We start from the raw sequence: 22,588 nt of genomic DNA, 5'->3' as shown, positions 1-22,588 counted from the left end.
TTCAGTTACTCAGGAGGCAGGAGTACAGGGCAGCTACCTGGTTTCAGGGATCACTTCTGGTGGTTTATTAAATCCTAATCTGTGTAGAAAGCAGATTCATTTTGGGGGGATTTGCATACAAGAATGACCATCTACAGGCAGTAAAGAGACGGCAATACAGAAATTGTAAAGAGAGGGTTTATCAAAATACGATAGTGATTTCAGATTGGGACTCGTGTAAAACAAGGCAGTTTGTCCTCTGCCTCAGAGTGGAGGTGGTCCCTGAGATATCAATATGGCTCATGCCAGGTAGCCCTGGTCTGGTGATGGTGAGAATGGCCTGTCACTACGTGGAAATGATGCTGGATCCAAATTTCAGAAAGTCATGTCCTGATCTAGGAGTCCATATTATAACTTTTACCTGATTATTGTTTTTCTCTTAAAATACATTCAGTCTCAGATTCTTGAGACCTAACACATGCCGAACATCAGGCATACAATGGAAACCAAAAGGCTTTTGGTAAAGCAGCAGCAGTGGTAAAGCAGCAGCTAACGAGGTTTTTCTAAGGTCAAGCTACCTTTCTATTTTGAGATTTAAATAAGTTTTAAGTTTCTCATTTTACCACTCTTAGAAAACAATTAGTCTTGCGTGACATCTTTTTAATTTTTTTTTTAATTCTCCATGATCTCTTGGTATGGCATGAGTCGTGATAATTCCTTTCATCTTCTAATGTTGTAATTAAAAAAAAAAAAATCAACTGCACCAGTTTAAGTTAATTTTTACAATTTCAGAATCAAGATGTACAATTTATACTCGTTTAAGATTAGTGTCTAATAAGTCTAACATAGAATTTTCATGTAGAAGTGGTAAGATTTCAACCATGTATTTCCCACTATACGATGTTTGGAAGGATGGGACCATGGGAAGTGAGGCAAACAGCAAGGGTTGGACAGATGGTAGGGAGAGAGTGTACAAAAGACACGGCAAGAAGTACTTTCTGAGACTCTAGAAAAGGCTCCCATGACTCACTTAAAACGATTACTGAGCTGGTGCCCGTCTCTGGGGTCAAGAGGTGTGCGTGCGGCTTCCTTCTGCGGCCGTCATGGCTAGCAGAGATCACAGACCACTTCAATAATGAAGGCACTGTGAGTGTACTGCGTACTCTCAGTCCCCGTGGAGCTCACAACCTAGTGTGATGAATGAAGAACATAAACCAGTGGCATAAAAGGGGGCATGGTGGGCACAAACTATTTTGACCCATCAGTCAACGCAACCCAATCGGGAAGACGCATTGTTTATACTTCTTGAGGAAAAGCGTCAAGTTGGCTCTCCTTACACTTGTGCCTCAGACGTGGCCAGGGACGTTCTAGTCTCGGTTCCTGAAGGTACTAGGACCACAGCCAGACACCCAGTGCTGTTGACGTGAGCTAACAGTCTCTGCGTGCGAGTGACACAGTTGACTTACCGAAAGCAGCAGCAGTAATCCTTTTTTGACTGAAAAAGCACTGAAACTCACAACTCTTCTACTGACCAAGGTATATGCAAAAATAAGGTTTGGACTCAATGCTCTTAACCTGGTCCCTGTGTCCAGGAAAGGAGCATCTGAAAATCTTGCGTAAGTAAGGGAAGCAGCTGGCTTTACTTAGGTGATAAGACGAAAAATGTAGTCTTCCCTCGGAGGGCAACATGACACCATTCAACCTGATTTTCCTGCTACTATTTGCTAGTAATAATTCCAGAAGAAAAAGGTAGTCAGTCACAAGATACCCTGAGATCTCTACTTCCTGCCAAAGAAGTACAACCAGTTCCGCATGTTTAAGTGAACTCAGTCATGTGTAGATGGGTTACAAAAACAAAGCTACTGCTATTGAGAAAAGGACCGTGTGTACACTTTTTAAGTTTTACATATGCAAGAATTCAGATGTGCTTTTCTTTCATAAGACTACTAACAGCAATAAATTATTTTGGTTTTTTTGATGCGAAACTCTTACAAACTGGCTTTTAAAAGTTCAATCTAATCAGGCACCAATAATATTAAATAGCAGCCATGTATATTAGTCTTTTCAAAAAATAAACTATAAAGTAAGCACAGTCTTGTTACACGACTACAACTTCAGGTTGCACGTTCGCGGATAACCCCCAAGAAGGAGAATACCTGCCTGAACGACACCATGTGTGAGACGGTCAAAACTGTGTTCAGTGATGGTCATGTTGGGTGAAGAGGTCACGAATTAGGGCCCTTTCATCTTCCGGAACATTGCATTCGTTTGGAGCCTCTATCTTTGACCTCCCTCATTCTTGGCCTTTTTCCTTTGGTTCCTGTTTTTATCCTGCCCCCTGTGATTATTCCCAAAACTTAGCCCTCCCCCGAGCTTAGCACTCAGCCTATGTAAGTTCACCTACTCTGAGGCCTTTAACTATCAGTTATCACGGTTCATTTGAGTCCTGGCATCATTAGATCAATAGGTCGAAACACACCTCGGGACCTCCTGTTCCTAAAACGCAATGCCCACGCAGCTCCGGCTACCGCGTGCTGCGAGCCACCACTGTCTGCCCGGGGACCACAGGGAGACCCAGACGTCCAGCCCCGTGGGACACAGCGAGGTAAGCTCACTCACTCACTCCGGCTGGAAGCCTCAGATGCCTGTTCACCGACTCCACTCCCATCACACATCTTTACAACCCTAAGGGTCCTTTGCTCATCATCTGAGCTCCTTCTTCGGTCTTAATTTACATCTCAGCCACTGCGGGTCTCTTTACCAGCTCCAAGGCACTGGAACCGCCACCAAAGGGGAGAATAAAATCACAAGTGTATGATAACCAAGACCTCCTGAGAGCAAAAGAGCCGTGCCAAGTCCTCCCAGAAGGTGCCAGCTAACGTACCTGATGTTTTCCAAGGCATTTGTTACCTGCTGTTGTTCAATATCATAGAGTTTCACCCTGAAGCCTCCACTGGCAAACAACATAGCCCAGCTTCGCCCGATGAGTCCACTAAAGAGAAAGAAAGTAAGAAAGGCTTCCAGTTAACTTAATGGAACAGTTTTTCATCCCCAACCCAGAATGAAATTTTTAAAATTATACAGCACCCTGTTCTAAAATACTTAAGAATAGTTACACATTTTGATAGCTGTATTCATTGAAAATGTTGTATCTCTGTATAGGAGCCCCTGAATTCTCAACTCCAGTGTCGGCATTAATATTATGCCTGGCGCACTGCCAGATGTCAGGCAGTCACCATTAGTTCACACGCTGAAACGAACATTACAGTAGTGCAGGGCACCTGGGGTGGCTCAGTCGGTCAAGCATCCGACCGCGGCTCAGGTCGTGATCTTGCTGTCCGTGAGTTCCGGCCCCGCGTCTGGTTCTGTGCTGACAGCTCGGAGCCCGGAGCCTGCTTCGGATTCTGTCTCCCTCTCTCTCTGCCCTTCCCCTGCTCATGCTCGGTCTCTCTCTCTCTCTCTCTCTCTCTCGCAAAGATAAACATTAAAAAGAAATTACATTAAAAAGTAGTAAAGTGGTAGGGTGTCGTGAGGCAAAAGGCTCCTATATGAACCCCCATTTGACCACTGTTTTAGGCAAGTCACTTAATGTGAAGAACAGAGATGTTACTTATTTGAGGAAGATGGGGGAAAATACTAACTGCTACCACCACCAGCATTTGAGCATATATTAGGTGCCAGGTGACATCGAAACTGAGGGCTGGCCACTGGGGTTAGCAAGATGAATGGGGGTGGGGACAGTGATAAGAGCAGTTCTGACATACCGGTACGGAAGAAAGCCTGCCTGCGTTTAAGAGAAATGAGCCTCTAGATCTAACTACCAGTTCTAGAAATGGAGGGACAGGGGAACAAGTACATTAAAGGATGCCACATGGATACATGCAGCAAAATCCAGAATGTAGGAAATTTCACAGGACAAATGACTGTGTTCTTCAACAAGGAAACTGCAAGAAAATTAAAAAAAAAAAAAAAAAAAAAAAAAGAGGGATGGAGAAACCTATAGATTGAAAGAAGGGTATATCAACTATAAATATAACGTGTGGGCCTTACTTGGACCCTCAAACCAAGTATCAAAAAGTTTTTAGGTAATCAGGTAAATTTTGAATGCTGACTGGATATCTAAAGACATTATGTGATGATAGCAAGGAATTCTGTTAATGTTTTATACATGATAGTGGTATCACAGTTCTATATTTTTAAAATACAGTTGATCCTTGGGGGTGCCTGGGTGGCTCAGTCAGTTAAGCATCCGACTTCAGCTCAGGAGTTTGAGCCCCGTGTCGGGCTCTGTGCTGACAGCTCAGAGCCTGGAGCCTGCTTCAGATTCTGTGTCTCCCTCTCTCTCTGTCCCCTGCTCACGCTCTATCTCTCTCTGTCAAAAATAAACATTAAAAAATAATAATTAAAAAAATAAATACAGTTGACCCCTGAACAAGGGTTTGATCTATGCGTGTCCACTCATATGCAGATTTTTTACAGTACAGTACTGTAAATATATTTCTCTTCCTTATGATTTTCTTAGCATCTCTTCTCTAGCTTACTTTATTGCAAGAACACAGTATTTAATATGTATCACATAAAAAATATGTGTCAGTTGACTGTTCATATTATCAATAAGGCTTTTGCTTTGGGGGGAATCAAAGTTATACACGGATTTCCAACTGTGTGGGGAAGTCTGGCACCCTTGATCCCTGCATTGTTCAAGGGTCAACTGCAGCCCTGATCCTTTAGGTATATACGCTGCCATATCCGTAGGTGAAAGGACACAATGTCTGGGATTTGTTTCAAATTAATCCACAGAAGGGAATATAAATGAAACTAGATTAGCCCTGTGTTAATAATTGTTGAAACTGGGGTAGAAGGCGTACACAAGTTTTCACTGTACTATTCTCCCAACTTTAATATGATTTGAAACTTTTCCATAATATAAAGAATATGGATGGGGACAAAGGAATTAGAGACACAATAGACGATTTCATTGAGATTTAAGGGAAAATGTGGCAGTTACTGAAAGGACAAATGCGGTCAAGTTGGGGATACTATTAGGCTGGAAGAAATACCATGTTTACATGCTGTAGAGTGGGATTTCCCGCAGACAACCCAGCACTGAGCTCTGAGGCCACCGTACCTATTGCCACCGCTTCGGTCATCCTGACACTTGCTTAATGTTACTCAGGAAAAGGCAGCCCCAGTGATCAAGCAAGTGGAAAAGCCTTGGAACTGAGGGTGTCTGAACAGAGGCAGGTAATCACTTAGCACCAAATATCGGATAGGCAGCTGGACTACGCTCCATTTTTCTTCCAGCCTTGAGATCTTCCAATGCCACTTAGAATGTCAAACGCAAGTTGCATCCCGTCCACAAACTGTCCTTACAATTTCTACTCTATACAATTTAAAAACAAATCAACAACACTCTCTGGGTTTCCTCTAAACGAGAAGCTTTTTAAAATGCGGTGCAAATGTCAGCAGCAACGTATTTCCCATTTTAGAGGGTCCTGAAGGGGCGTGTGGACAAAGCAGAGCATGAAGCGGTGGGGGCACTTCTCTGCGAGCACTTGCAGCCTCGCCAGGCGTGCCAAGAACGTACGGCCTGGCTGTTCCTCGCCCGACCATTTCCGGAGTTCCTACGCGGTGAGCCACCACCTCAAGGGGAGGAAAATGCGTCCCTTGAAGACAACAGCAGGCTCGCTTACCCCTTCCTATAAACAGTGGCTTCCCCAAGCTCCACGTTCCCACGCTGGAACACGCTCACTGAATGTGCAGGCACGCACCTGGGAGGTGCACATCCACCCCCACGGCAAGGGGACAAATGGTAAGCAGGAAGCTCATACCGCCTGCCCTGCTACGATTAAGAAAGCTCTCTGTCTCTGACCCGTGAGTCTCGTGTCCTCTGCCAGCGTTCAGGAAAGAGCAACACGCTGAATTACTAGCTTGCAAGTAGGCAGAACACGCAGTGGGACGCGCTGGTCTCAGACGTGGTGTTGTTTCACCGCGGCGCCCACGTGAGCTGCTTTGCGGGAGCGGGGCTAGAAGAACAGTCGAGGCCAAGGATGGGCTCCGAGACGTTATCGTCCCTACTGGGTCTCCCCCCGCTCCGCCTCCTAATTCAGCTCAACTACAGTTCCGACTCTGAGTCCAGGGAGTGCCCCACGCAGCCACAAAGCCCCCCTTCTGTGGGGCTTGGGCCCAAGCGATGGAAGGGAAGAGCGCGGCTTGCCTCCAATTGACCTGAAAATCCTGTTAATGCCACACAAGTGCTATCCAGGCTTCAAAGCCCTCGCGCAACGCTCACTTGAGCTGAGCCCTTAACACACACAAAGGGCGACTGAGAGGGGCTCCTATCTTGTTACAAGGTATATTATGCAAAGGCATTGGTTGAAAAACGCAGCGGAAACAACTAAAACGACCTCTGCTCAACTTCTGGAAAGGGCGCAGGATTATACGGATTTTACTCCGTATTCTTCTGCAATATTAAAATCTTTTGTAACTAATGTAAAATTTACATATTATGTGTATATAAAGTTTTATTAAGCTCTCAATGCTCTAGACCTGCACGAATACGGTCGACTCTAGCCACATGCTGCTATTTAAATTAATTGAACTGAAATAAATTTTAAAAATCAGGTCACATCTCAAGTATTCAACAGCCACCTGTGACAGTGGCCACCGGCCCGGACAGCAAGGGCGTAAGTAGAACATTTCCCTCTTTGCAGGAAGTTCTATTAACAGAGCTGTCGCCCGAGATTATCCGCCACAAGCCAGAGTTTGAAGGAGACCGTCCCTGCATAAAGACTTCTCTTCTTTACAGACACACGCTCGCGCTCGCGCTCTCCAGAAAAGACTTCCTTCTCTTCCTTACAGACGTGTTCTCGCCCTCTCGCTCTCTCCAGAGCTGCAAGGCAGGAAGTTAAAAGGCCAAGTAACGTTCGTGCACATGATCCCACGGGACCAGCCACTGGCCTTAAACTCCTCGTCCCACTGCCAGTATCACAATGTTTGCGGTGTGCGGTGATTTATTCAACCAGAAAGGAAGGCCTGCTTGCAGCCCAGGTCTAGCAGGGATACTCCCGCGGCAGCGTTCACAGCGCGCGTCCACTCCGTGCCCGAATGACTGCTGCACTCGCTGCACGTACGACACGCTTCAGAAACGTATTTTTCAGGCCGAGAGCGCTCTTTCTGTGCCCTCTGCGGTTTGAGAAACTACACAACCCTCCGGAGCGACTCGCCCGCCTGAAACCTCGGCCCCCTCCGGCCGGGCTGCCGCCCGCGGGGGTGGGAGCTCCACGGGGCCTCCGGGCCGCGTGGGCCGCAGACCCCTCCCTCGGCTAAGGCCCCCGCGTCCTGCGCCCGCACGCGGCGAATCCGGCCGGGAGGAGAGGACGGGCGCGGACGCCAAGGAGCTCAGGCCTCGGCGAGGCTCGAAGGCCGTGCAGCGCGCAGGCGCGAGGACGAGGGCTGCCGGCCGGCTTCCGACCCAAGGCCGAAGCGCTCCGGCTGCCCTTACGGAAAAGACCTTCCGCGGACGAGCACACAAGACGCATCTCACGAAGCGAACCCGCCCGCACAACCCGACTCGCCTTTTCCAGACGGAGCTGGAAGCGCCTCCCGGACGAGCCGGCGCGGCAGGTGAGGCGCAAGAAAGGGGCGGAAGGAACCTTCTGGAGCCTTCTGGAGCCGGGCTGTCTCCACTCCCCCAGGTCCCACCGCGGCCGCGACCCGCCCCGGCCACGCGGGCCGGGAAAGCGGCCGGGGCCACGGGGGCCGCGCTGCCGGCAGAGAAGACGCGCTGGGTTTTGAAGTCTGTGCCTCCCAGGAAAGAACGTAAACGCTCTCACCAGTAATACTTTGTACCAATTACTTGTTGAAACATCAGCGCTGAGAAAAATACCTTAAATAAGACAGACTGAAATTCATTTCACCTTCTTCTCAATGTAGTTCCTGGAAAATGGCATTACATACGTGGCTTGCACTTGTGGCTCACAGTGGCTTCAACGATTGCCTGGTATCACAATTCAGTCATTTATCTCAGCAGCTGCTTGCTGTCTGGACACCCAGTTCCACCCCCAACTACGAAACCACCACAGTCCTCGAGAGGTCACGTGCCCCAGAGGGCTGCTTCCCCTCCAAATGCACTCGGGGCTGGGGCAGCATTCGCTCCGGAGCAGTAAGCAGCTTTCAACCTTTCTATCAAAACCGTCTCTATGGGGCACCTAGGTGGTGCCCAACGCTTGACTTCGGCTCAAGTCATGATCTCACAGTTCGAGAGTTCGAGCCCCACGTAGGGCTTGCGCTGACACTACGGAGCCTGCTTGGGATATTCTCTCTCTCTCTCTTTCTCTCTCTCTCTCTCTCTCTCCTCTCTCTGTCCCAACCCTGCTTGTGCACGCTTTCCCTCAAAATAAAGGGAAAAAAAAGACATTTTTACAATAATCTAAGCCACCATGGTCCTCATGGAGGATTTGGTTGCCAAATAAATATTAACTGATCTTAATAACTTTGTTTATGACCGCCCCCAAAAAACCCTCAACATAAGACAAATGTCCAAAGAGAAGCAATATTTATAACAAATAAATATACAAAAGTTCCATAAACCCAGCAGTAAGAGATAAACACACCAAACACAAGAGGAGGGGAAAGCTATATAAAGTATGTGTACAAGCTAACTTGAAAACATTTTCTAGTACTTTACTCCCACAATAGCAAATAAAATATATACCAGAATGGCAGAAATTTAAAAAACCGACCATGCTGAGTGCTGGTGAAGTTATGGGGAAATGGACAATCACAAACCACTGAGGGGGAAAAAAAACTGGTGCAAAGCATCTGGAGGCACTCTCACAGCCTGTATCAAAATTAGGTGTTTCTACTATTTGAGCCGGGAATTTTACTTCCAGAATTTATCTTAGGTTATGTTAATGTGGTCAACACACACACACTCATTTAAAGTAGAATTTATATTAGCAAAAAAGTACGGCGCCTGGGTGGCTCAGTCAGTTGAGCATCTGACTTTGACTCAGGTCATGATCTCACGGTTCATGGGTTCCAGCCCCCTGCTTCAGATTCTGTGTCTCCCTCTCTCTCTGCCCCTCCCCCACTCACACTCTGTCTCTCTCTCTCTCAGAAATGAATAAACATTAAAAAAATTTTATATTAGCAAAAAAGTAAACGTTAACTCTCTAATATTCAGCATTGGCTAAATAAAATATACAGATGAAGCAACAACAGGAAACTTTTAAACATTTGTTGAATAGAAAAGTGGTTATCAGTGTATCCTTTTTTCCATAATTTCTACTTTTCTGTGTATTTGAGAATTTTCATAAAATTGGGGGAAAAATTATATTCCATACAGTAAATAGTAAGCCCACGCCAATTTCTCCTTATTATAATAGTTTCCTGGCCTGTATTGTCCATAGTCCTCCAGAGGAAGCACCAAGAGCAGGAAGTCAACTCCCGGGAGCCTGCTGGCACCCCTGCTCCTTCACGCACACTCGTTCATGATTGGACGGGACATGGACATCTGACCCGAAGCAGCCAATCAACTAGCCTACCAGCACCCTATGCTGTCAGTAGTATCACCTGCACAGAGGACTTAATCCGATCAGATTTCCTCTCCTGAAAATTGGACCTAAAATATAGAAACTATAAGTAACAGGTCCTGGAGCTGAAAGATTGTAACACTGGGGTTGGCAGCAGTGTGCAAGAAAAAGAAGCAGAGGAGACGGGGGACGTGAGCAGGTGCAGGTGGAGGGAATCTACACAGCAGGCTAACGTGGCTGATCAGAGATCATGGTCGGTGGAGATCAGACTGCACAGCCCAGAATGAGAGTTCTGCCAGCTCTCTAGTTCCCAGTACGACTTTACCTTGGACCCAAATACAATTAGCTTCCTGCCCTTACAGCCTGTGACATCCTATTGACTTTTTCTGAACTCCTAGACACCTGAGGACCATGCAATGGGTCCCTACCATTCTGTCTATTCTGATATGCTTAAAAGCTTCTCAACTCATAATTCCGAATTAGTCCTTCAAAAAAACTACCGCAGGTAGACATTTATTCTGTTACACCCATAGTCTCATCATAATACAGATTTTGTTCCCAATGACCAAGGGATTTGTGTCCCACATTAGGCACCCCAACCCTAAAGAACTACACCAGAGAAACAAGGCCCCCAAAGTGTTTGATCTTGACAATCAAAGGGCTTAATTCCAGGAGAACCATAGGGCTATAGGTAACAAGAAATCCACTCTTGCAATCCCTACCAAAATAACACCAGTAGTCTTCATAGAACTAAACAAACAGTCCTAAAATTTGTATGGAACCAGAAAAGACCCCGAATAGCCAAAGCAATCATGGAAAAGAAAACCAAAGCTGGAAGCATCACAATCCCAGACTTCAAACTGTATTACAAAGCTGTAATCATCAAGACAGTATGGTACTGGCACAAAAACAGACACACAGATCAATGGAACAGAATAGAGAACCCAGAAATGGACCCACAAGCATATGGCCAACTAAACTTTGACAAAGCAGGAAAGAATAGTCAATGGAATGAAGACAGTCTCCTCAGCAAATGGTGAAAACTGGACAGCAACATGCAGAAGAATGAACTTGAACCACTTTCTTACACCATACATAAAAATAAACTCAAAATGGATAAAGACCTAAATGTAAGACAGGAAGCCATCAGAATCCTCGAGGAGAAAGCAGGCAAAAACCTCTGACACTGGCCACAGCAACTTCTTACTTGACACATCTCCAGAGGCAAGGGAAACAAAACCAAAAATGAACTATTGGGACATCATCAAGATAAAAAGCTTCTCCACAGTGAAGGAAACAATCAGCAAAACTAAAAGGCAACCGATGGAACGGGAGAAGATATTTGCAAACAACATATCAGATAAAGGGTTAGTATCCAAAATCTATAAAGAACTTATCAAACTTGGGAATGGAAGCTGGTGCAGCCACTCTGGAAAACAGTATGGACGTTCCTCAAAAAACTAAAAATAGAACTACCCTACAACCCAGCAATTGCACTACTAGGCATTTATCCACGGGATACAGGTGTGCTGTTTCAAAGGGACACAGGCACCCCCATGTTTATAACAGCACTATCAACAATAGCCAAAGTATGGAAAGAGCCCAAATGTCCATCGATGGATGAATGGATAAAGAAGATGTGAAATCAAAACCACACTGAGATACCACCTCACGCCAGTCAGAGTGGCTAAAATGAACAAATCAGGAGACTACAGATGCTGGCGAGGATGTAGAGAAACGGGAACCCTCTTGCACTGCTAGTGGGAATGCAAAGTGGTGCAGCCGCTCTGGAAAACAGTGTGGAGGTTCCTCAAAAAATTAAAAATAGATCTACCCTATGACCTAGCAATAGAACTGCTAGGAATTTACCCAAGGGATACAGGAGTACTGATGCATAGGGGCACTTGTACCCTAATGTTTATAGCAGCACTTTCAACAATAGCCAAATTATGGAAAGAACCTAAATGTCCATCAACTGATGAATGGATAAAGAAATTGTGGTTTATATACACAATGGAATACTACGTGGCAATGAGAAAGAATGAAATATGGCCTTCTGTAGCAACGTGGATGGAACTGGAGAGTGTTATCCTAAGTGAAAGTAGTCATACAGAGAAAGGCAGATACCATATGTTTTCACTCTTATGTGGATCCTGAGAAACTTAACAGAAGACCATGGAGGAGGGGAAGGAAAAAAAAAAAAGAGGTTAGAGAGGGAGGAAGCCAAAACATAAGAGACTCTTAGAAACTGAGAACAAACTGAGGGTTGATGGGGGGTGGGAGGGAGGGGAGGTGATGGGTATTGAGGAGGGCATCTGCTGGGATGAGCACTGGGTGTTGTATGGAAACCAATTTGACAATAAATTTAATATTAAAAAAAAAAGGAGATGTGGTATATAGACAATGGAGTATTAAAAGAATGAAGCAATCAACATGTTGGAGAAGTGAACACAGTACGCCAAAGATGGCCTATGGGGCAAAAACAGACTCTGGTCTCTAGCTTAGAGACCCCTCCTCCGGGTTCTTCTTCCTTTGTTTGCTGCCTGCGTGAAAACCCCCACAGATATGGAAGCTGATGACTATAGATTACCCTCCCCACTTGCATTCGGTGTTAAATAAAACTCCAATCCACCAAGATCTCCGAGTGACGCTTGGTTTTTCCACTGGCATTCCAGCCTGGTTCCATAACAAACAGAACAATCAAAAAGAATGAAATCTTGCCATTTTCAACTATGTGGATGGAACCAGAGAATATTATGCTAAGTGAAATCAGTCAGAGAAAGACAAGTATCATATGACTTCACTCATGTGAGGAATTTAAGCTACAAAACAGATGAACGTAAGGGAAGGAAGCAAAATATTATAAAAACAGGAAGGGGACAAAACATAAGAGACTCTTAAATATAGAGAACAAACAGAGGATTGCTGGAGGGCTTGTGGGAGGGGAGATGGGCTAAATGGGTAAGGGGCATTAAGGAATTTGCTCCTGAAATCATTGTTGCACTATATGCTAACTAACTTGGATGTAAATTTAAAAAATAAATAATTTTTTTAAAATCCACTCTTGGAGTGCCTGGGTGGCTCAGTCGGTTAAGCATCTGACTTCGGCTCAGGTCATGATCTCACGGCTTGTGAGTTTGAGCCCTGTGTTGGGCTCTGTGCTGACAGCTCAGAGCCTGGAGCCTGCTTCGGATTCTGTGTCTCCTTCTCTCTCTCTGCCCCTACCCCACTTATGCTGTGTCTCTCTCTGTCTCTCAAAAATAAATAAACATTAAAAAAAAATTTTTTTAAATAATCCACTCTTAAAGGGCCCACAGACCCTGGGGCCTAGCGCAAAAGCAACAATTTGAAAGGCACCTAGCATATGCAAAGGAGACTCACTTGTTAATCTTTTCTTTTTTGAGCTTCTTTATTCATTTTGGGAGAGATGGGGAGTGTGAGCAGGAGAGAAGGGCAGAGAGAGAGAAGAGAGACAGAATACCAAGCAGGCTCCACACTACCAGCACAGAGCCCTAGGCAGGGCTCAATCCCATGAACCACAAGATCATGACCTGAGCCAAAATCAAGAGTTGGACACTCAACCAACTGAGCCCCGAGGTGTCCCTCACTTGTTAATCTTAAAGCATCTGAGGAGAGGCAGGAACTTGTTGGGACTCTCTCGGGAGATGGAAGCACTTGTGGGTGCCATTTTTGTGTTCTCCTTCTGCCTTGTTGGTGCCAGCTTTAGCAAGCACCAGTTTTATACACCCCCCAGCCTACTATCTTAGGTGGGAGTGCCCCATCCCCACCTCTACAGAATACTGGCTTGGCCTGCCCTGCCACGGCCAACAGGCACCCACAGCCCACACAGGAGGCCTGCCTGGCTCTGGTGGCCAGAGGGGATTGTTGTTTCTGGGCCCCACAGGTCCGAAACAATCGGTCACTCCCTGGCAGGCCATCAACCCCGGGCACTGCACAACAGAAGGCAGAAACACACTCCCAGTCTTCATGTGACAAGGCCTGTTTTCGTGTTCTGAAGCTTCAGTCTAAAAGGCAGGCTTTAGGCTTGCCACATAATCAGAGGCCAAAGCAGTGCCCCCTGGGAACATGGGCAGGGAGACACCATATTAGTGCTCTACCTTGACCCAGCCACTGTTTGCTGATACTGCCCAGAAAGGAGTTTACACACCTGTCTAAAGCCACGATTTTTGCAACTATTGCCCAGGGGTCACCTCCAGATCACCTGGTCTGGAAGTCATCAGGGTTTACAATTATATATATAAGACTATATATTTTTATGCACCTTAGAAGCTGTTGCTTGAGGATCTGGCTTACAATCAGCCTAAAACGAGGCACTGTCGGAGATCCCTCCTTTTGAAACACTGACAGGTCTTGGCATACTCTCAACAACTGCAACCTATGGAGAACAAAGCAGGGTGCTTTCACAAAGTTCCGATAAACAACAAGCTAGAGCAAGGCTGAACTATAAGGTTCATCTCCAACACAAGGCCAACTTTTCAAGACTAGGAGAAGTAGCTGTTTCACAGAATACAAAGAAACAAATACACAAAACCAAGCAATATAAGAAGACAGAAAAATACGTTCCAAATGAAAGCATGTGACACCACCTCAGAAAAGACCTTAATGAAATAAAGATAACTAATCTACCTGATAATGAGTTCAAAGTAGTGGTCATAAAGATGTACACTGAACTCAGGAGAATGGATGAACATAGTGAAAACTTCAACAAAGAGGCAGAAAACATAAAAAAGTTCCAAAGAGAAGTCACAGAATTGAAGAACATAATAGATAAACTGAAAAATACCCTTCAGGGGTTCAACAGCAGACTAGATGAAGCAGAAGAAATGATCAGCAACCTGGAAGACAAGGCAGTGGAACTCTCCCGTTCAGGGCAACAAAAAGAAAAAATTTCAAAAAGCAAAGATAGCTGTTGATCTATGGGACAATATCAAGTGGAATAATATCCACATTATAACAGTCCCAAAAGGAGAAAAGAGAGATCAATGGGTAGAAAACTTATCTGAAGAAATAATGGCTGAAAACTTCCTAGACTGGGGAAGGAAACAGACAGCCAACTCCAAGAAGCAAAACATATTCCAAAAAACATAAACCCAAAGACAGGGGCACCCAGGGCTCAGTTGGCTCAGGTTACAATCTCACCACTCGTGAGTTCAGAGCCCCACACTGGGCTCTGTGCTGACAGCTCAGAGCTGGAGCCTACTTCAGATTCTGTGCTTCCCTCTCTCTCTGCCCCTCCCTTGGTCACACTCTGTCTGTCTCTCTCTCTCTCAAAAATAAATAAACATTAAAAAAAATTTATAAAAAAGATGAACCCAAAGACACCACACCAAGATACATTATAATTAAGATGTCAAAAATTAAAGACAGAGACTATTAAAAGCACAAGAAGAAAACAACTTGTTAGATACACAGGAAACCCCATAAGATTATGACCGTATTTTTCAGCACAACGTTTGCAGGCCAGAAGGGAGTGGCAAGGTATATTCAAAATACTGAAAGGAAAAAAACAAAATTCTAACCAAGAATACTCTACCTGGCAAGGTTATGATTCAGAATTGAAGGAGAGGGGTGCCTGGATGGCTCAGTTGGTCAAGCATCCAACTCTTGATTTCAGCTCAAGTTATGATTTCACAGTTTGTGAGATCAAGCCCTGAGTTGATTCTCTCTCTCCCTCTCTCTCTGCCCCTTCCCCCTCAAATAAACTTGGAAGAAAGAAAGAAAGAAAGAAAGAAAGAAAGAAAGAAAGAAAGAAAGAAAGAAAAGAATTTTCCAGATAAACAAAAACTAACCAAGTTCATCACCACTAAACCAGCCTTACAAGAAATGTTCAAGGGACTTCTTAAAGCTGAATAGAAAAGGGTCTAACAAGTAACAAGAAAACATATGAAAGTAAGGATCTCACTGGTAAATGCAAGTATATTGTAAACACAGTAGATTAACTGCTTATAAAACTAATATGAAGAGTAAAACACAAAAGTGGTACAATTAACTTTTAATAATTATTAAGAAATCAATAAAATAAAAAGATGTAAAATATGACATCAAAAACAGAACGTGTGAGGGGGTAAAAACGTACAGTTTCTAGAATGAATTCAAATATAAGACTCTATAAACTTAAAGTATACTGTTATATAGAGAGTTGTTACATGAACCTCAAAGTAACCACAGGCAAAAATCTACACCAGACACACAAAGACAATGAGAAAGGAATCTAAACAAAACACTAAGGAAAATCACTCAACTACAAGGGAAGAGAGTAAGAGAAGAAGAAAAGAACAGAAAGGAAGTACAAAAACAGCCATAAAACAACTGACAAATGGCCATAAGCTCATACCTATCAATAATTACTTTAAATGTAAATGGACTAAATTCTCCAATCGAAAGAGTGGCTGAACAGATAAAAAATAAGGTCTATATGTTGTCTACAACAGACTCACTTCAGATATGAGGACACACACAGACTGAAAGTGAAGGGATGAAAAAGAAAAGATATTCTATGCAAATGGAAACCAAAGCTGCATAGCTATACTTGTATCAGACAAAAGAGACTTCAAAGTGTACAGGAATAAATTTAACCAAGGGGGGTAAAAGACTTGTACACTTTAAGACATAAAACTTTAACACACTGATGAAAGAAATTAAAGGTATAAATGAATGTAAACATATTCCATGCTCATGGATTGAAAGAATTAACATTGTTAAAATATCCATACTGGGGCGCCTGGGCGGCTCAGTCAGTTAAGCATCTGACTTCACTCAGGTCATGATCTCACAGCTTATTGGTTCGAGCCCCACGTCGGGCTCTGTGCTGACAGCTCAAAGCCTAGAGCCTGCTTCAGATTCTATGTCTCCCTCTCTCTCTCTGCCCCTACCCCACTCATGCTCTGTCTCTCTCAAAAATAAACACAAATAAATAAATACATAAATAAATAAATAAATAAATAAATAAATAAATGTCCATACTACCCAAATGCAATCCTATCGAAATCCTAATGGCATTTATCACAGAACTATAACAAATAATTCAAAATAAGTCAAAAAAAGCTCAAAGGATCTTGAGAAAGAAGAACAAAGCTGAAGGTATCATGCCCTGGTTTCAACCTATATACTACAAAAGTATAGTAATTGAAACGCTACGGTATTAGTGTAAAAACGGACAAACAGATCAGCAGAACAGAATAGAGTCCATAAATAAGCCTACACATATCTGGTCAGTTAATTTTGACAAAGGAAACAAGAATATACAATTGGGAAAGGATAGCCTCTTCAACAGATAGTACTGGGAAAAATGGACAGTCATGCAAAAGAATGAAAATGGACCACTATCTTATACATGCCCAAAAAATATCTCAAAAGTCAAAATGAATTAAAGAGTTGAACTTAAGACCTGAAACTATAAAACTCCTAGAAGAAAACATAGGTGGTAAGCTCCCTGACACATGTCTTAGCAATATTTTTTTGATCTGGCACCAAAGGCAAGGGAAACAAAAGCAAAAATAAACAAATGGAGGGGTGCCTGCGTGGCTCAGTCAGTTAAGTGTCTGACTTCAGCTCAGGTCATGATCCCACCCTTGGTGAGTTGAGCCCCTTAGAGAGCCCCACACTGAGCTCTGAGTCCGGCTCTGGGCTGATGCCTCGGAGCCTGGAGCCTGGAGCCTGGTTCAGATTCTGTGTCTCCCTCTCTCTCTGCCCCTCCCCTGCTCGCGCTCTGTCCTGCTCTCTCAAAAATAAACATTAAAAAAAAAAAAAAAGAAGAGATTGAAAAGAGTAAGGGGGGGGGGGCGCCTGGGTGGCTCAGTCAGTTAAATGTCTGACTTCAGCTCAGGTCAAGATCTCACAGTTCGTGGGTTCGAGCCCCACATCCGGCTCTGTGCTGACAGCTTAGAGCCTGGAGCCTGTTTCGGATTCTGTGTCTCCCTCTCTCTGCTCCTCCCCTGCTCATGCTCTGTCTCTCTCTCTCTCTCCTTCAAAAATAAATAAAAACATTAAAAAAAATTTTTTTAAATAAATAGGACCACAGAAAACTAAAAAGCATCTGCATAGCAAAGGAAACCATCAAGAAAATGAAAAGGTAAATGCGAGAAGACCTTTGCAAATGACATATCCAATAAGGGGTTAATATCCAAAACATATAAGGAACTACAACTCAATAACAAAAAACAACCCAGAGGATCTAAATATATTTTTTCCCAAAGAAAACATACAAATGGCCAACAGACATGTGAGAAGAAGTTCAATATCACAATCAGGGAAATGCAAATTAAAACCACAGTGAGGTAACACCTCAAACCTGTCAGAATGGCTAAACTCAAAAACTCAGGAAACATCAAGTGTTGGCGAGGGTGTGAAGGGAACCTGTGTGCACTGCTAATGAGACTGTAAACTGGTACAGCCATTATGGAAAACTGTATCGAGACTACTCAAAAAATTAAAAATAGAAATACCATACAATCCAGCAGTTTCATTTTTGGTTATTTACCAGAGAATACAAAAACACTAATTTGAAAGGATATATGCACCCCTACGTTCATTGAAGCACTACTTACAACAGCCAAGATATGAAAACAACCTAAGTGTTCACCTATGAATGAATGGATAGACATGGTGTATAAACACACACACACACACACACACACACACACACACACACAATGGAATACTACTCAGCTTTAAAAAGGAATATCTTATGGGGTGTCTGGGTGGCTCAGTCAGTTAAGCATCCAACTTTGGCTCAGGTCATGATCTCGTGGTTTGTGGGTTCGAGCCCCACATCAGGCTCTGTGCTGACAGCTCAAAGCCTGGAGCCTGACTCAGATTCTGTGTCTCCCTCTCCCTCTGCCTCTCCCCCGCTCGCACTCTGTCTCCCTCTCAAAAATAAATAAACATTTAAAAAAAAAAAAGGAATATCTTGTCATTTGTGACAACATGGATGGATCTTGAAGGTATTATAGTAAGTGAAAGAAGTCAGACAAAGACAAACACCGTATGATTGCACTGTTATGTAGAATCTGAAAAACAAACTAAACTCAACGATCCAAACTCATAGATACAGAAAACAGACTGGTGGTTACCAGAGGGGAAGGGGTTCCAACGGGAAAAATTGGGGAAGGGGTTCAATTGTATGGTGATGAATGATAACTAGATTCGTGGTGGTGATCACTCTGTAGTGTATACAAATATCAAATTATAATGTTGTACACCTGAATTCCATATAAGGTTATATACCAATTTTACTTCAATTAAAAAAAAAAAAAACAGGAAAAAAAAAACCAACATCTTAGCATCCTAGCAAGCCCTTCAGGCTTTTTTTCAGTAAAAAAAAAAAAAAAAAAAAAAAAAAATGCAATCTCTGTTATAAAAGCTCAAACATCTGTCTACTAGGACCAGGCATGATGGATATACAGCTGGCGATGATACAGTTTCCACCCAAAGGGGAAGCAGAACTTTTCCTGAAGCAGATGGGCCCCTGCACTCAGTCCTGAAGAACTGTGCTCAGTAAAGAGGCACAGGAGGCACCAGGGACATGACGATGTTGGCCTTCTCCCCCATATTGGTTCCTATTTGAACAAGCTCAGGGCCTAACATGTGGGTAAACACAATGCAGTATGTATACGGATACAGAATTCACATTTCAGTTATTTAGAAACACCGTATTACGTAGAGGTAAGTTCCTCTGCAGGCTTCTAGGGCTAACATACTGGTGGAGAACACCAGTCAAATGTGTTCAGGACTCCCACTTTTACCCCATTTTTTAAAGCTGCCATTACCATATTTCCCTTCTGTACGTTCCCACAGCCCTAGATACAAGAGGTTTTTTTTTTTTTTTTTTCTCTTTCTTAATTCTTCAAAAGCACACTCCGGTTGGGTCAAGCCCACCATTCTGAAGGGACCCGCCCAGGATGCTTGCAGGAAAAAGCCATGAGGATGAGTGGCCTTTAGGAAAAAAAAAAAAATGAATGGAAAAGAATTAAATAGGGACTATATTTCTAGCAGCGACTTTCAACGAGTCTGGTACTTACTAGGAAAAGATGGAAAAACAATGGTCCAACATGTCCCTGAAATTGAAATACGGACACTTTTGTCTGTCGAAATCCAAGAATGAAACTCAACCAGGTTTTAGCGAATTCACTTACATTCCCAGCCCCATTTGGTAAATAAATGGATGTTCCTCGGAATCACCCAGGGGGCTGGGAAAGAGAGGAAAAGAGGAGGGGGCGAGGAAGGGGGAGGAAGGGAGAGGAGCGGTGAGGAGGGGAGAGAGGGAGGGAACAGAGAGGAATGCAGGGGAGGGGAACAGCACTACTCTAGAAGCAGAGATGGGTGTGTTTTGAGGTGCTGATGGTGTAGGGACAGACAGGAAGGGCTTCCTACCCTGTGCTAATTCCTGTGGTCATTAAAGTTTGCCAACTCTATTTAATTCCTTGTCAAACTCCCTCAAGGAAAGCAGAAATAAACGGGACTCGCCAATCCCTGCTCCTTCTTGAGAGACTGTGCTCCCTCACCCAAGAACCAGAGCCAGGTCGGAGCGCCATCAATTCCAAGCTTCACTTAGCATTTATTAGGCGCCAGCAGAACCCCACTCCAAAGCATGCTGTGAGAGACACAAAACTCTAGCCCTTGACCCTGGACAACTGAAACGCAAAGCAAGCATGGTCACTGTATCCAGTACAGGGGACACGTTGAAAATATATTTTTATATTCCCTCACGGGGCAGCCACACATTCGCGTGCCTGTAAAGGCCAAAGGCTCAGTGAATTCCACAGCTGTGAGCAAAAGGAAGCTGGCAAAAAGCATCCTGATTCCTTCTTCCAATTGGTTCTAAAGGGAAAAACCCTGACACTGCAATTGTCGCTGAGGGGAGGGTCAGGTATGCCAACACCTCGGCGGCAAAAACAGACACAAAGTCACCCCTAAAAAGGTGCTTCTAGTTATAAACAGCAAGTATTACCAGGCCTACAGATTGCTATGATACCCTATCAAAGCAAAGGTACACAAAAATGCTTTTTTTTTTTTTTTTTTTTTTTAATGAAAATAGCAGGAGTTTAAAAGAGCGGCTGGGGCACAAACAAAAATTTGCATAGAATTTAGGCTGTTAAACTGACACACCCTAGAAAAGTCTTTGGCCTCCAGGGTTCCTCGGCGCTTTCCCCCACGAATCAGCAATCAGGAATGAATTGCCCCGTGTATTCACCAAACACCTGCTGCCGCCCAGAGACACCCCTGGGGACAAAAACATGCACATTCCTACGCCCTGCAGGCAGCCCTGTCCACAGGTGTGCTAATGGACCTCTTTGCTGGGGCAGTCCCATGTCTGTCACTTAACTGCGACCAGGGGCAAACTGCTTAATGTCCATTTTCTCATCCGTAAAATGGGAAGTTAAGAATACAGTCCTGCAGAATCTTTCCCAGACTTCCATTTCGTCCATATCTAACGCCCAGCACGTCTATTTGTATTAGCCGGGAGGCCTGGCATCATCCAACTAATCCCACAAACCGCATTTCCACCGCAGCCTGCGCCGTCAGCTTCCCGAACCTTGCTTGCACATCAGCCCGAAGTGAAACAAAATAGCACTCTACAGGGCGCTTCAACCTGCAAAGCCACGCCGCTACCGGGCGACTCTCCCCGCCCGGCCGCTTGCGTGGAGGGCTGCAAGGACGCACTGCGCCCTCGAGGGCTGGAGGCCGGCGTTCCACCACGCCGCTTCCAGCTCTGGAAGGTGACGGCGACCTGGGCGCCCAAGCCGCGGCGACGACGGACGGGCCCCATGCTCGGGCGCACCGCGGGGTCCGGGTCTCCCCCGGCGCCGTGGCAAGTGGGCGGCGGGTCGGGGCCGTTTACCTGCCAACGATCACCACCACGCCTGCCGCTGGGGACGCCATGGCCCGACGCCCGGGTGGCCCGGGAGCCGCACCGCAAGTGCGAAGAGCAGTGGGCTACGGGGCTCCCGGACGCCGCGCGCGGCGCCAGATCCCCGCGCCGGGCGGGGCGTGACCCGCGCCCATTGGCTGGGCGCTCGAGTCGGGGGCGGGCGCGCGGGTCCCGATAGGCTGCGGGAGGGCCGGGAGGCGGGCCCGCCGCCGCGGCCTCCATTGGGTGCGCGTGGCAGGCGGAACCTCCACCCGGACACCCAGGCGCCGACCCCGTGCTAAGGGGCGCGGGCGGGGCAGGTCCGCAGGAGGACCGGCCGGAGGGCAACGCCGGAGGGAAAGCGCGAAGACCCGACCCTGCGGACTGCAGTAATTCATTTTCCCATACTTTAGTTTCCAAATGCGCACCCTAAAATCAGTGTACGTAGAAGGGGACACTTCCGTGCTGGCGCAAGGCTTGACCGCTAAAGGACCCCAAAGAAACTGCTAGAATTTCTTGTCTGAAAATATCAGCACCTCTTCAATACATACCAGCTCAGGCGTTTATGATGAGAGTGGTTATTGCTGAGTTCACGCTCATGATTCGTTTCTAGAAAGATCCTCGCTGCCTTTCTCCACAGATGAGAATTGAGACCCAGGAGCCTCGGGAAAGCGGAAGAGGAAAGCTCCAAATGTATTAATAATCTGTGAACCTGGAAGCCGTGTTTAATTCCACTGCACTGTGCTAAGGGGACTGTCAGGAGTGGGGCCGGGTTGAACTGTATTTCCTCCTTCAAGAGGCAGAGTCTGTTTGTGTGTGACAGGAAGGAAATGTCCCAGTGCCTGACACCCGGCTCTTTTCGGATCCCAGGGACGAGCAGACCAAGAGGGTGGATCATCATACGTGGCCAGACAGTTCGTGTCCACACAGCGCAGGCTGAAGGGGAATACCAGCCATCCAGTTCAAGATGATTAGAAAGCGGAAAACGTGTACAACGCGGACGAGCAACGGAGCTCCTCCTTTGTTTTCCCCACTCAGAGCGCGGAAGGAGGAATGTCACAGGGAGAAGTAGGCTTTAAAGAATAATTTCACAAACCGTCAATGGACATTTGAAACAGGTGCGCAACTCAAGGGACGGTAAATGAAAAGTTAACACAAGAAACATAACTCACCTTTTACGGATCCATTGTCTAAAATTACAAAG

At 45.2% G+C, this 22,588-nt stretch overlaps 1 protein-coding gene across 2 annotated transcripts in view; it reads right to left on the bottom strand.

Moving 5' to 3' along the window:
* Nucleotides 1-21,515, bottom strand: part of CRYL1 (crystallin lambda 1) — a 131,548-nt gene extending 110,033 nt beyond the window's left edge. The window contains exons 1-2 of one of the 2 annotated variants that reach the window (XM_019448023.2): nucleotides 21,376-21,515; nucleotides 2,864-2,971 (exon numbers count right to left, since the gene is read on the bottom strand). In XM_019448023.2, coding sequence (XP_019303568.2) covers nucleotides 2,864-2,971; nucleotides 21,376-21,416 — 149 coding nt within the window. In that variant the 5' untranslated portion in view covers nucleotides 21,417-21,515. The remainder of the gene's footprint in view (nucleotides 1-2,863; nucleotides 2,972-21,375) is intronic. The other variant, XM_019448024.2, reaches the window with a different exon arrangement.
* Nucleotides 21,516-22,588: the final 1,073 nt, after the last annotated feature.

Source organism: Panthera pardus, unplaced genomic scaffold (assembly GCF_024362965.1).
Source record: "Panthera pardus isolate Hobbes unplaced genomic scaffold, ASM2436296v1 HiC_scaffold_1, whole genome shotgun sequence".
NCBI lineage: Eukaryota > Metazoa > Chordata > Mammalia > Carnivora > Felidae > Panthera > Panthera pardus.
The sequence above is the reverse complement of the archived record's forward strand: the minus strand, read 5'-3'. Positions and strand labels throughout refer to the sequence as shown.